Below are 13,428 nucleotides of genomic sequence, written 5' to 3'. Positions count from 1 at the left end.
GGGTGGGGGGGGGGGGAAGGCGCCCCCAACTTTCCAGTCATATATGGCGTGGAAGGGACAATACCAGCAAAGAAAAATATGAGAAAATGCATAATTTACTACAAAACCCAAAATGCGAAATAAAACCTTGCCAAATTGAACCTTCCCACGAAGGTAATGAATGGAGTTTTGATGCAATGAGCCACAGTTACTTAAAACACTCAACAAATATAACACCTGCCAAAAAAATAAAATAAATAAATAAAATAAATAAATAAATAAAGATAAAAACGCGAGAAAACCTTTAAATTATCACAACGCGAAATATACACACACGCTAAACTGGATGCGTCATTAATTAATACCCCCCCAATAGTTTATAGCCCCTCCCCTATTCATTGCTCCCCCCCCCCCTCCCTGCCTTGAGGAACACCTTCACTTATGGCCTGCTGTTGGGTCAGATTTGAGCCATTTTAACCTCGAATTACATACAATACATACTCGTACATACATATCGTCTCCTTGCAATAATTATAATAGTCTTCCTGGCTTAATTTTTGTTTATTCATTATTCCTTATGTATTTATTAATTATTTGTCATTTGTCTAATTCCTTGTTTTATTTAGCCTCGGTATTTAACTAAGCATTTTTTTTTTTTTCACTTTCTGACTGTGGCCCTTGCAATGAATGGCTTAATTGTTTATTTACTGTTCCTTACGTGTTTATTGATTATATGTGAGTTATTTATTTGATATTCATGATTTTTTTTTTTACTTCGTATTTCTTTATATGATAGTTTTATCTTTTCGTGTTTTCTGGCTTAAGTTTTGTTTATTACTCCTTGTTTTGTGTTATTAGGTGTGTCATTAATTATTTGTCTTATTTCTCGTAGTTTAATGATTTTTTTTAGCACTTTAATTATTAGAGTTCCTCACCAGTCATTTTATTCGAGAGAGAGAGAGAGAGAGAGAGAGAGAGAGAGAGAGAGAGAGAGAGAGAGAGAGAGAGAGAGAGAGAGAGAGAGAGAGAGAGAGAGAGAGAGTCTAAATGAATGATAAAAAAAATAATAATCAGTTACAGTATTTTATTTATAAACAAGAACAATTCATGATAATAATAATAATAATAATAATAATATAATATAATAATAATATTTAAATACAAGGAGGAAAATGTGTAATAATAATAATAATAATAATAATAATAATAATAATAATAATAATAATAATAATAATAATAATAACAATAACTGCTTTTATCTTACTCGCACAGATAAATAGTTTTATAAATAGTTTATTGACCATAAACATTGTGTACATACACACAAAATTAAATAGAACAGATAAAAATTTCAAAATGTAGTCAGTGACACACAGAAGACTGGTGACAAAACCTACTAAAGCCCATTAAATGATTGGGTGTCTCAAGTTTCCACATCATCAGTGGAACACTGCTTCTGAGCACTCAGGGATGGACAAGCTTTTCATGGCTTGTGTGAATGGAGACAAGACGTGTAGGGGATTTATTTGTTCTGTTTTTTCTTGTCCTACTCTCTCTTCCTCCCTCTTGACTCTTCCTTTGCTTCATCCTACTCTTTCTCTTGCTCATTCTTTCTCTCTCTCTCTCTCTCTGGACTTTTCAGACATAGCTCCTTATGATTTTTTGGCAATCCCAAACCTGTTGACAGTATCCTTATCTGAGAGCCAAGGAGACCATGCAGAATGTGGCAGCATACCTATCATTGGTTGCAGAAGCGTTTGAGCAGTGGAGTGATGGATGATTGTAGGAATGTGGTGGCACTGCTATCCACCATGACATTCATCCACATAACAGAACCATCTCACATGGTGCATTCAGCCTCAGGGAGAGGAACCTCTGTAGCCTTGGGCAGTAGCCCTTGGTCAGGTTTGCTCCAGAGTCAAACCTGCTTACCATCCGAGAATACCTTGGGGAGGAATGAGGAAGCCTTTTGCTCTGAACCCATGAAAATTGTTCAACCCTATAAGGGAAAAATATGAATGTTGAACAAATTGATGAGAAATGGAAGGATTAATGGGCTAAGTGTGTTGGATTACAGAGGGCTTTCTTTGAAGGACATTTTGAATGATACCATAATTTTGGCCCTTAGACCAAGGTTGGATACTTCTGAACCGTTCTTGCATTTTTAAGCTAAGTAATATAAAATGCTCAATTAACAAAGGAAGGATAATGAAAAGATAAAACAAATCAGGAATTATATCAATTCATAGCTTTATCATAGTTCTAAGTCATAAATACTACAAAAATTAGTCAATCTCTTCAGAAATAATTATAAGATAAGCTTTAATAATAAAAAGTATGTATAAATAGATGAAATGTTGTCACCTTCACCAATGCCGGCTTCTTGTTATTCAGCACATGCTTGTGCTTCCTGAACACCGGTCTCATACTGGATAGAGACAGTAATGTATGGAGGGTTTGATTGCAATACAACATTTTATATAAGGATAAAAACTTGCATAAACTTCCTGTTTGTGTTTTTCTACTAAGGTGCAATTGTTAGGTGAGCATTTGCAACTTCCTACACTTAAACCATAACATCCCTACTACAGTGGCTCAGAGCCACACCATCACTTGTTGCTTGTCCACTAGTAAATAAGTTTTTTGTTTGTTCATTCTCATTCCTTCCCTATTTAAAACATCATTCCATCTTGTCATGGCCTCTTGAAGATCTTGTTGGCTTCCTGTCACGACAGCGACATCGTCTGCATAGGCCAGCATGATCTCTTTATCCTCCCTTACACACACTTCCTTCAGGCATCTGTCCATGTATATAATGAATAGCAAAGGAGAGAGCATCAATTATTCAATTATTCAATTATTCCTCACACACACACATACACACACACACACACACACACACACACACACACACACACACACACACACACACACACACACACACACACACAGGTAATAACAATAATATCTACCCTATATTGTAATGCACATTTTCATAATCACCACTGAATCATCATCATCATCATCATCAATATTTTTTATCAATAATATTAACAGTATTTATATATGTACATAGCATTACTATTATTACTACACACACACACACACACACACACACACACACACGTACATACACTCACCTCTCGGCAGGGGTGGTGGGGAACAGGAGGAGGAGGAGGAGGAGGAGGAGGAGGAGGAGGAGGAGGAGGAGGAGGAGGAGGAGGAGGTGGACGAGGAGGAGGAGGAGGAGGAGGAGGTGGACGAGGAGGAGGAGGAGGAGGAGGAGGAGGAGGAGGAGGAGGAGGAGGAAGAGGAGGATTAACACTGTGTGAGTGACTGACAGACTGACTAACTGACTAACTCACTAACTGACTGAATGACTGACTAACTGACTGACTGAATGACTGACTAACTGACTAACTGAGTGACTGACTGACTGACTCACTGACTGATACATACATACATACAGACAGACACAAGTACACAAGAATAAAAAATAAAATACATAACTGAAAAATCATTGCAATACACAGACAGACAGACAGACCAATGACAGAAAGACAGACAGATGGAGACAAACTAAACAGATAGATAGATAGTGAAATGACCACACAAAACACACACACACACACACACACACACACACACACACACACACACACACACACACACACACCTGTTGAACATAGTAAGCTGTGGCACCAGGTTCAGACGGCCGCTCTACACAGCCTCGGACGCCTCCTGTGCCAACTCCTTGCATCGAACGAACCTGTGTAGACATGAAAGTAAGCAAGCAAGTGTTTATGGCTAATTATAATACTCAATATGCCAGTATCATCTCCAGCATCACCATCTGCTCACCACTGGGGACTCTCCTGGGGAGAGTTAGGAGAGTGAGAGAGGGGAGGGAGAGAGAGGGAGAGGAGAGGAAGAGAGAAGGGGAGTCTTGGAGATGGTTTGGGGTGAGTCTGGGATGGTCTGGATACATTGGGAATGAGAGAGAGAGAGAGAGAGAGAGAGAGAGAGAGAGAGAGAGAGAGAGAGAGAGAGAGAGAGAGAGAGAGAGAGAGAGAGAGAGAGAGAGAGAGAGAGAGAAAGAGAAAGAGAGAGAGAGAGAGAGAGAGAGAGAGAGAGAGAGAGAGAGAGAGAGAGAGAGAGAGAGAGAGAGAGAGAGAGAGAGAGAGAGAGAGAGAGAGAGAGAGAGAGAGAGAGAGAGAGAGAGAGAGAGAGAGAGAGAGAGAGAGAGAGAGAGAGAGAGAGAGAGAGAGAGGCTGTGAAAGGCTGGAAGAGGCTGTGAGAAGTTGGGATGGACTGGAAGTCCATCCCAACAGTTTGGGACAGTTTGGGGTGAGTCTGGAATGGTCTGGATACACTGGGAATGAGATAGAGTGAGAGAGAGAGAGGCTGTGAGTGGCTGTGAATAGCTGGGAGAGGGGTGTGACAGGTTGTGAGAGGCTGAGAAAAGACAGTGAGAGGGTGGAGAAAATAATGGAAAACTGGAAAAATGAAAAGGAGAGATAGAAAGAGACACACAGGTAGACAGACACACCTGTAGGAAGGGCTCCTTAATATCCCCTTATCAGCTGGAGGGAGGGCTACAGGTAATAATCTTTTCTTCTTCCTTATCCGTGCCTCCTCCTCGTCCTCCTCTTCCTTTTCCTCCTCCACCTCGTACTCCGGAACTGGCGACCCCACCACCGGCACCTCCGACATGGCCTCCTGCGGGATGGTAAGGTAGTTAGGGAACTGTCTGAGTTAGCGTGTGTGTGTATGTTGGTTAAGTTTGGTTAAGTGTTAAATAAAGAATGGTATTCTATATTAATTTCAATATTTATCTACTTATTATCTGTATTTTGAAGATACAGGTACCATTTGAACTGTAAACCTTTGTAATTGTCTGTCTCCTGCACACCCAGCTCGTCAACACCCCTGTGCCTGCAAACGGGTCACTGAACATTAAATAAACTTGTCTCAGTCCCCTACATACACACAAGTGGCTGGCCAAACACTGCATCAACACAAACAATGGATAAACAGTGGGAATCTGCTGGTCTGAGTCCCCTACATACACACAAGTGGCTGGCCAAAACACTGCATCAACACAAACAGTGAATAAACAGTGAGAATCTGCTGGTCTGAGCCCCCAAAACACACTAGTGGCTGGCCAAACACTAGATCAACACAAACAGTGAATAAACAGTGGGAATCTGCTGGTCTGAGCCCCCAAAACACACAAGTGGCTGGCCAAACACTAGATCAACACAAACAGTGGATAAACAGTGGGAATCTGCTGGTCTGAGTCCCCTACATAAACACAAGTGGCTGGCCAAACACTAGATCAACACAAACAGTGGATAAATAGTAGGAATCTGCTGGTCTGAGCCCCCAAAACACACAAGTGGTTGGCCAAACACTGCATCAACACAAACAGTGGATAAAACAGTGGGAATCTGCTGGTCTGAGTCCCCTACATACACACAAGTGGCTGGCCAAACACTGCATCAACACAAACAGTGAATAAACAGTGGGAATCTGCTGGTCTGAGTCCCCTACATACACACAAGTGGCTGGCCAAACACTGCATCAACACAAACAGTGGATAAACAGTGGGAATCTGCTGGTCTGAGTCCCCTACATACACACAAGTGGCTGGCCAAACACTGCATCAACACAAACAATGGATAAACAGTGGGAATCTGCTGGTCTGAGTCCCCTACATACACACAAGTGGCTGGCCAAACACTAGATCAACACAAACAGTGAATAAACAGTGGGGAATCTGCTGGTCTGAGTCCCCCTACATACACACAAGTGGCTGGCCAAACACTAGATCAACACAAACAGTGGATAAACAGTGGGAATCTGCTGGTCTGAGTCCCCTACATAAACACAAGTGGCTGGCCAAACACTAGATCAACACAAACAGTGGATAAATAGTAGGAATCTGCTGGTCTGAGCCCCCAAAACACACAAGTGGCTGGCCAAACACTGCATCAACACAAACAGTGGATAAACAGTGGGAATCTGCTGGTCTGAGTCCGCTACATACACACAAGTGGCTGGCCAAATACTGCATCAACACAAACAGTGAATAAACAGTGGGAATCTGCTGGTCTGAGTCCCCTACATACACACAAGTGGCTGGCCAAACACTAGATCAACACAAACAGTGAATAAACTGTGAGAATCTGCTGGTCTGAGCCCCCAAAACACACTAGTGGCTGGCCAAACACTAGATCAACACAAACAGTGAATAAACAGTGGGAATCTGCTGGTCTGAGCCCCCAAAACACACAAATGGCTGGCCAAACACTAGATCAACACAAACAGTGGATAAACAGTGGGAATCTGCTGGTCTGAGTCCCCTACATAAACACAAGTGGCTGGCCAAACACTAGATCAACACAAACAGTGGATAAATAGTAGGAATCTGCTGGTCTGAGCCCCCAAAACACACAAGTGGCTGGCCAAACACTGCATCAACACAAACAGTGGATAAACAGTGGGAATCTGCTGGTCTGAGTCCGCTACATACACACAAGTGGCTGGCCAAATACTGCATCAACACAAACAGTGAATAAACAGTGGGAATCTGCTGGTCTGAGTCCCCTACATACACACAAGTGGCTGGCCAAACACTGCATCAACACAAACAGTGGATAAACAGTGGGAATCTGCTGGTCTGAGTCCCCTACATACACACAAGTGGCTGGCTAAACACTGCATCAACACAAACAATGGATAAACAGTGGGAATCTGCTGGTCTGAGTCCCCTACATACACACAAGTGGCTGGCCAAACACTAGATCAACACAAACAGTGAATAAACAGTGAGAATCTGCTGGTCTGAGCCCCCAAAACACACAAGTGGCTGGCCAAACACTAGATCAACACAAACAGTGAATAAACAGGTGGGAATCTGCTGGTCTGAGCCCCCAAAACACACAACTGGCTGGCCAAACACTAGATCAACACAAACAGTGGATAAACAGTGGGAATCTGTTGGTCTGAATCCCCTACATAAACACAAGTGGCTGGCCAAACACTAGATCAACACAAACAGTGGATAAATAGTAGGAATCTGCTGGTCTGAGCCCCCAAAACACACAAGTGGCTGGCCAAACACTGCATCAACACAAACAGTGGATAAACAGTGGGAATCTGCTGGTCTGAGTCCGCTACATACACACAAGTGGCTGGCCAAATACTGCATCAACACGAACAGTGAATAAACAGTGGGAATCTGCTGGTCTGAGTCCCCTACATACACACAAGTGGCTGGCCAAACACTGCATCAACACAAACAGTGGATAAACAGTGGGAATCTGCTGGTCTGAGTCCCCTACATACACACAAGTGGCTGGCTAAACACTGCATCAACACAAACAATGGATAAACAGTGGGAATCTGCTGGTCTGAGTCCCCTACATACACACAAGTGGCTGGCCAAACACTAGATCAACACAAACAGTGAATAAACAGTGAGAATCTGCTGGTCTGAGCCCCCAAAACACACAAGTGGCTGGCCAAACACTAGATCAACACAAACAGTGAATAAACAGTGGGAATCTGCTGGTCTGAGCCCCCAAAACACACAACTGGCTGGCCAAACACTAGATCAACACAAACAGTGGATAAACAGTGGGAATCTGCTGGTCTGAATCCCCTACATAGACACAAGTGGCTGGCCAAACACTAGATCAACACAAACAGTGGATAAATAGTAGGAATCTGCTGGTCTGAGCCCCCAAAACACACAAGTGGCTGGCCAAACACTGCATACAACACAAACAGTGGATAAACAGTGGGAATCTGCTGGTCTGAGTCCCCTACATACATACAAGTGGCTGGCCAAACACTAGATCAACACAAACAGTGAATAAACAGTGGGAATCTGCTGGTCTGAGCCCCCAAAACACACAAGTGGCTGGCCAAACACTAAATCAACACAAACAGTGAATAAACACTGGGAATCTGCTGGTCTGAGCCCCCAAAACACACAAGTGGCTGGCCAGACACTGCATCAACACAAACAGTGAATAAACACTGGGAATCTGCTGGTCTGAGCCCCCAAAACACACAAGTGGCTGGCCAGACACTGCATCAACACAAACAGTGAATAAACAGTGGGAATCTGCTGGTCTGAGCCCCCAAAACACACTAGTGGCTGGCCAGACACTGCATAGGCACAGATGGGGAGCTGGTTTGGCCTGACAGCACCCTCCAGTATTCATGTAAATTCTGGCTACCATTTGCAATTCTATTTTGGGGAGCCACACCTCAGAGAGTCTCTTTTATTGAAGTTTTGTCCCCCCCCACGGCTGGCTGGCCTACATAACAAAATAAATAGATAATGTTTTTTTTTTGTCAGTTAGAGGACTTTTTCATCTCTACCTGTTGAAATAAGATTATCTCGGAAAGTTTAAAAATGATGCATTACTACTACTACTTACCCTGAACAATACCTCATCCTCAGCATCAGAGGACGGCCCCTCCCCCTCCTCACTGACTAACTGTTGTTGTTGTTGCAGTTGTTGTTGTAACAGAATCAACCTCTTCCTCTCCCTCTCTCTCTGACGTGCCTCCCTCCTGGCCTCCCTCTCTCTCCTCCTCCTCTCCTTCCTCTCCCTCCTCTCTTGCTTCTCTCTCTCTCTCTTGCTGCTGCTGCAATCTCTGGGTCCACCATGTCCTCGTTGATCCTCGGGATTTGCTGCAAAAGGAGGGAGAGAGTGAGTGAGTGGAAGTGGGAGAGAGGATGAGAGAGAAGGGTAAAACTATTATTGTAAGAGAGAGAGAGAGAGAGAGAGAGAGAGAGAGAGAGAGAGAGAGAGAGAGAGAGAGAGAGAGAGAGAGAGAGAGAGAGAGAGAGAGAGAGAGAGAGAGAGAGAGAGAGAGAGAAATATGTAGCAGTAATAATAATAATAATAATAATAATAATAATAATAATAATAATAATAATAATAATAATAATAATAATAATAATAATATCAAACATTCTCTCTCTCTCTCTCTCTCTCTCTCTCTCTCTCTCTCTCTCTCTCTCTCTCTCTCTCTCTCTCTCTCTCTCTCTCTCCTCTCTCTCTATCTCTCCTCTCTCTCTCTCTCTCTCTCTCTCTCTCTCTCTTTCTCCTAGTGCAACCTACACTCATAAATTATTTCTTGCCCCAAAAAAAGCTAATTTGGAATAAGACAAACAGTAACAAGTCCGAACATAGCAGTGGATCTTAAACTCCTAGAAACTGGAGACATTACTGTATTCCAGACCTTGGCGTTTGTATACAAAGCTCTTAATACAAACACAAGAGAACACGGGCTCATGATATTCAGTTAAGACAGACAGGTAACTTGAGGACACCCTTCTGCTGAACCTCCCGTGCCCCAACAGAGTGTCGTCTCACGAGGAACCAAGCACTGGACCCGGCTCTCGGACACAGTTAAAAACAAACCATTACATTCCTTTAAATTACTGATAAAACAACACTTAACAAGTAATTATTCATTGTATTTATTAGTTTTCAAATTGTAATCAGCTCTACTATTATAAACATATGTAATTGTTTGTAATTTGTAATAGTTATTATTATTATTATTATTATTATTTACTTTTGTTATTGATATAATTCTTTTTTGCATGTATCTATAATTTGATTGGGTTAAAGTTATGAATTACTTACTAAATAATTATGTACTGTCTTTTTCTTTTTTTTTTCATGATAGCTGAATAAAACACTGGTCTTAAACCTTAGTGTAAAATATTCATTAGTCCACAAAGACCTTGTGCTCCATGGACTGGCCATCACATATCAGAATGTCTATATACCAGTCTGTCTGTATATATTAACACCAATATATATCATTTAATCAATCAATCACTCTGTAAGGAAAATATAGACAAATAAATACAATAACAACAGATGTATATACACTCTCTCTCTCTCTCACCTGCTGAGGAGGGAGATAAGCCAAGCCACAGCTAACCCAGGTGTGTGTGGCCCACCTCCACCTCCCATCACCCCCGCTGGCAGCACCGCAGGGGGGCAGGAGGGGGTGAGGGATGACTGGGCAGGGGTCACAGGGAGAGGGGTGGCTGGGGCAGGGGTCTGGGGCTGGGGTCGGGGGAAAGCCTGGGACTCCGACCACTTGCATGACCCGACCAACTCCAACGACTTCTGCCCCTAATACCTGCGTGTTGTCAGCTGGAACAACCTGAGAGGAAGGAGGTGCTCAGAAGTAGTAGTAGTAGTAGTAGTAGTAGTAGTAGTAGTAGTAGTAAGATTGATTTTCTATCTCTGTCTCTCCTTTCTGTATGTAAAAAACTTTCTCTCTCTCTCTCTCTCTCTCTCTCTCTCTCTCTCTCTCTCTCTCTCTCTCTCTCTCTCTCTCTCTCTCACCTGTATGACATTCCCTGCCTGCACTATCATAGGGAAGTGGGGCTGCGGGGCTGAGGCATCTTGGGGCAACACCTGAAGCATGTTCCCCATTTGAATAACCCTTGTTGTGGCGGTGGTGGCAGTGGTGGTGGTGGCGTCAGTCCCCTCGGCTGCATCGTAAGGTACTGGAACTGTTGGGAGGAGGGGGGTTAGTTTGGGCGGCCACGCCCCGGGGACTTAGCCTTGGGAGGAGAGCGTGCCCAAAGGGGGGCAGGGACCGGTTCTTGTAGGGGCTGCGGGCACACGCGGGAGGGCGGCCCTGGGGAGAAAGCTACTAGATTCGTTCAAAGCATATCTAAACCTAACAGAACACTATTTACAAATAAACCCACCTGTTATAATTAGCTTGTGCAACAGTTTGAGGGCGAAGGTAAGGAGTGAGGAGCCACTGCTTACAGGGATAGCCACTGTCCCCGGGAAGGTAGCATCCTGCAGGTACATGTTGTTCCTCAAACATCAGTTTGAGTGCTGACTTATCTAGTATTCTTGCATCGTTGACTGAGCCAGGCCACCTTGCCACAATGTCAAGAATCTTATAGTGAGCATCAAATACTACTTGCACATTTATGCTGTGATAGCGTTTCCTGTTCACATATACATGTTCATCGACATGAGGAGACACAATTCTTATATGAGTACCATCAATCACTCCCACAACACCGGGAAACTGAGTTACTTGCATGAACTCTGCCTGTTTTTGCTGCACTTCACGCTGGGTGTGAGGGAAAGCCACGAACTGGCAGATTACTTCTGGGTCAGCCAGTGCATCAATTGTCTGTGATATTGCACGGCTGATAGTGGGCTGCGTTGTTCCAAAATCATCACAACTGCACTGTTGCATTTTTCCTGTGGCTAAATATCGTAATGTGATGGCCACCATCTCAGGGGTCAAGGCTCTATTTCTTTCAGTTTTACTTTGCAGCTTGTCTCTCACTATATCAGTCACTGCAACAATACCAGCACGGTCCAATCTGAATCTTTTCAGTAACTCAGCATCGTCGTACTCAGCGAAAATATCTCTTCTCACTCTGTAGGTGCGCCGCTGACGTTGTTGTGCCGCCTTCCTGCTAACGGCTGGGTTCATCATGCTCTAAATAAAATTTCCACCTACCTTTAATAATCTGCTGGAGGTAACTTGTGGAAAGAGAAAGAAAAGTGCATTATTTTTATGCAATAATATTTTTAATTTTTGAACTTGAAAATGCAATATACTTTAATTCAGAGATTTAAAAAGTGAACATACGTTTTAAACCCAGCGGGTGCTGTAAACAGTACGTTGGCGGTTCACACCAGTTCAGAAGTAAGGTATCTTAAATTGCACTCGACAATGTTGTGAATACTTTAAAATGCTTGAAGCCATACTTGATGCCTTCCATAACGTGTAAAGTAAGAAGTTAGCCTGTGTTAAAAAGTGGTGATCCCTGCAGATTACCAAGGCATCCAGTCTCCCAGCAAGTGCCAAGAGGCATTCATTCAATGCTCCGCTGACACCAATTTGCCCAAAGGTATGCATTATATGTGGAAAGTACATTACGTACGGTGTAGAGGTGGTTGTCTAGTGATATAAATGGTAAGGTGGTGGTGCTGGTGATTGTGATGGTACTACACTGTTATTACCGTATGTCAGTATATTGAGGCTTGATATCACTTTTATTAATGTGCCAGTATTTCATTACCTATCTTATGAAATAACACTAGCTCTTGATATATTCTTGGTAATTGTCTAGAGTCCTTACCGGGCCTTATTACTGGTCTATTCACTTCAATTCTTTTACACATACCTTCACATGCACCTAAAACATCATTTTAAAGTGGGGGACAAATGCCCCCTTCCCTCTAGTCCAGCAAAATTGGGGACATGTGGGAAGGTTAGGTTAGGTTAGGTTAGGTTAGTTGTTAGGTTAGGTTAGGTTAGGTTAGGTTAGGTTAGGTTATGTTAGGTTAGGTTAGGTTACATTATGTTAGGTTAGGTAACCTAATCTAACCTAACCTAACCTAACCTAACATAACCTAACAACTAACCTAACCTAACCTAACCTAACCTAACCTTCCCACATGTCCCCAATTTTGCTGGACTAGAGGGAAGGGGGCATTTGTCCCCCACTTTAAAATGATGTTTTAGGTGCATGTGAAGGTATGTGTAAAAGAATTGAAGTGAATAGACCAGTAATAAGGCCCGGTAAGGACTCTAGACAATTACCATATTCTTTTCTACAAACCTTTAACAATAATTGAAACGTTTTTTTAAAATTGAATTCAATGCCTTTTCTTATTGATGAAAATAGGAAATAATTATGGCTACCACTGGCTAGACACGCCATACCTTGCCTTGAGTTTAGGTATGGTTAGGTTAGGTTTGATATGGTTGGGTGTAGTTAGGTTAGTTTTGGGTATGGTTAGGTTACAGCAAGTACAGTTAGGTTAGTTTGGGTGTAGTTAGGTTTGGATGTGGTTAAGTTAGTTTAGGTATGGTTAGATTACAGCAGGTATGGTTAGGTTAGTTTTGGTGTGGTCAAGTTAGTTTAGGTATGGTTAGGTTACAGCAGGTATGGTTAGGTTAGTTTTGGTGTTGTTAAGTTAGTTTAGGTATGGTTAGAACCTTGGACAAAAAATGAGGAACATCACTGAACCAAAAGATTTTTATTTATTTATTTATTTATTTATTTTATTTATTTATTTATTTATTTAATTTTCTTTTAATATTTCAATGAAAATTAGCAGTATTACTTATATCTGTCAACTTTCCAAGAGGGTTAGAGAATGCCTCAAGCCATTTGTAAGATAAGATTACACGTAAATTGCTTGGTTTAAGAGAAACTGGCATGTTAGTAAAATGAATCTTTACTGTCATGTGAATGAATATTTATAAATGCAAAAAGTTTAAATCTCCAAGAACAACCTGTGTTTTACAGTAATGTGGGTAGCCCACATGGGACCCATAAAGTAGCCCACAAAACACCCACATGCCTCCCATTATCCAATGTTGGCTGGGTATATATATATATATATATATATATAT

General features: G+C 42.3%; 1 protein-coding gene across 1 annotated transcript; it reads right to left on the bottom strand.

Annotated features, from left to right (window-relative positions):
• Positions 1-1,340: 1,340 nt before the first annotated feature.
• On the bottom strand, positions 1,341-11,508 carry LOC135090364 (putative nuclease HARBI1). The gene is made up of 7 exons (XM_063987137.1): positions 10,742-11,508; positions 10,371-10,540; positions 9,922-10,185; positions 8,433-8,689; positions 4,529-4,698; positions 3,656-3,748; positions 1,341-2,779 (listed from the first exon to the last, which is right to left on the bottom strand). Exons 1-2 carry the CDS (start codon positions 11,494-11,496, stop codon positions 10,507-10,509), a joined length of 789 nt encoding a protein of 262 aa, XP_063843207.1. The 5' UTR covers positions 11,497-11,508; the 3' UTR covers positions 1,341-2,779; positions 3,656-3,748; positions 4,529-4,698; positions 8,433-8,689; positions 9,922-10,185; positions 10,371-10,506.
• Positions 11,509-13,428: the final 1,920 nt, after the last annotated feature.

The sequence above is a fragment of the Scylla paramamosain genome, chromosome 34 (assembly GCF_035594125.1).
Source record: "Scylla paramamosain isolate STU-SP2022 chromosome 34, ASM3559412v1, whole genome shotgun sequence".
In the NCBI taxonomy this organism is placed as follows: domain Eukaryota; kingdom Metazoa; phylum Arthropoda; class Malacostraca; order Decapoda; family Portunidae; genus Scylla; species Scylla paramamosain.
Note: the sequence above shows the minus strand (reverse complement) of the source record. Positions and strands in the feature narration are given on the sequence as shown.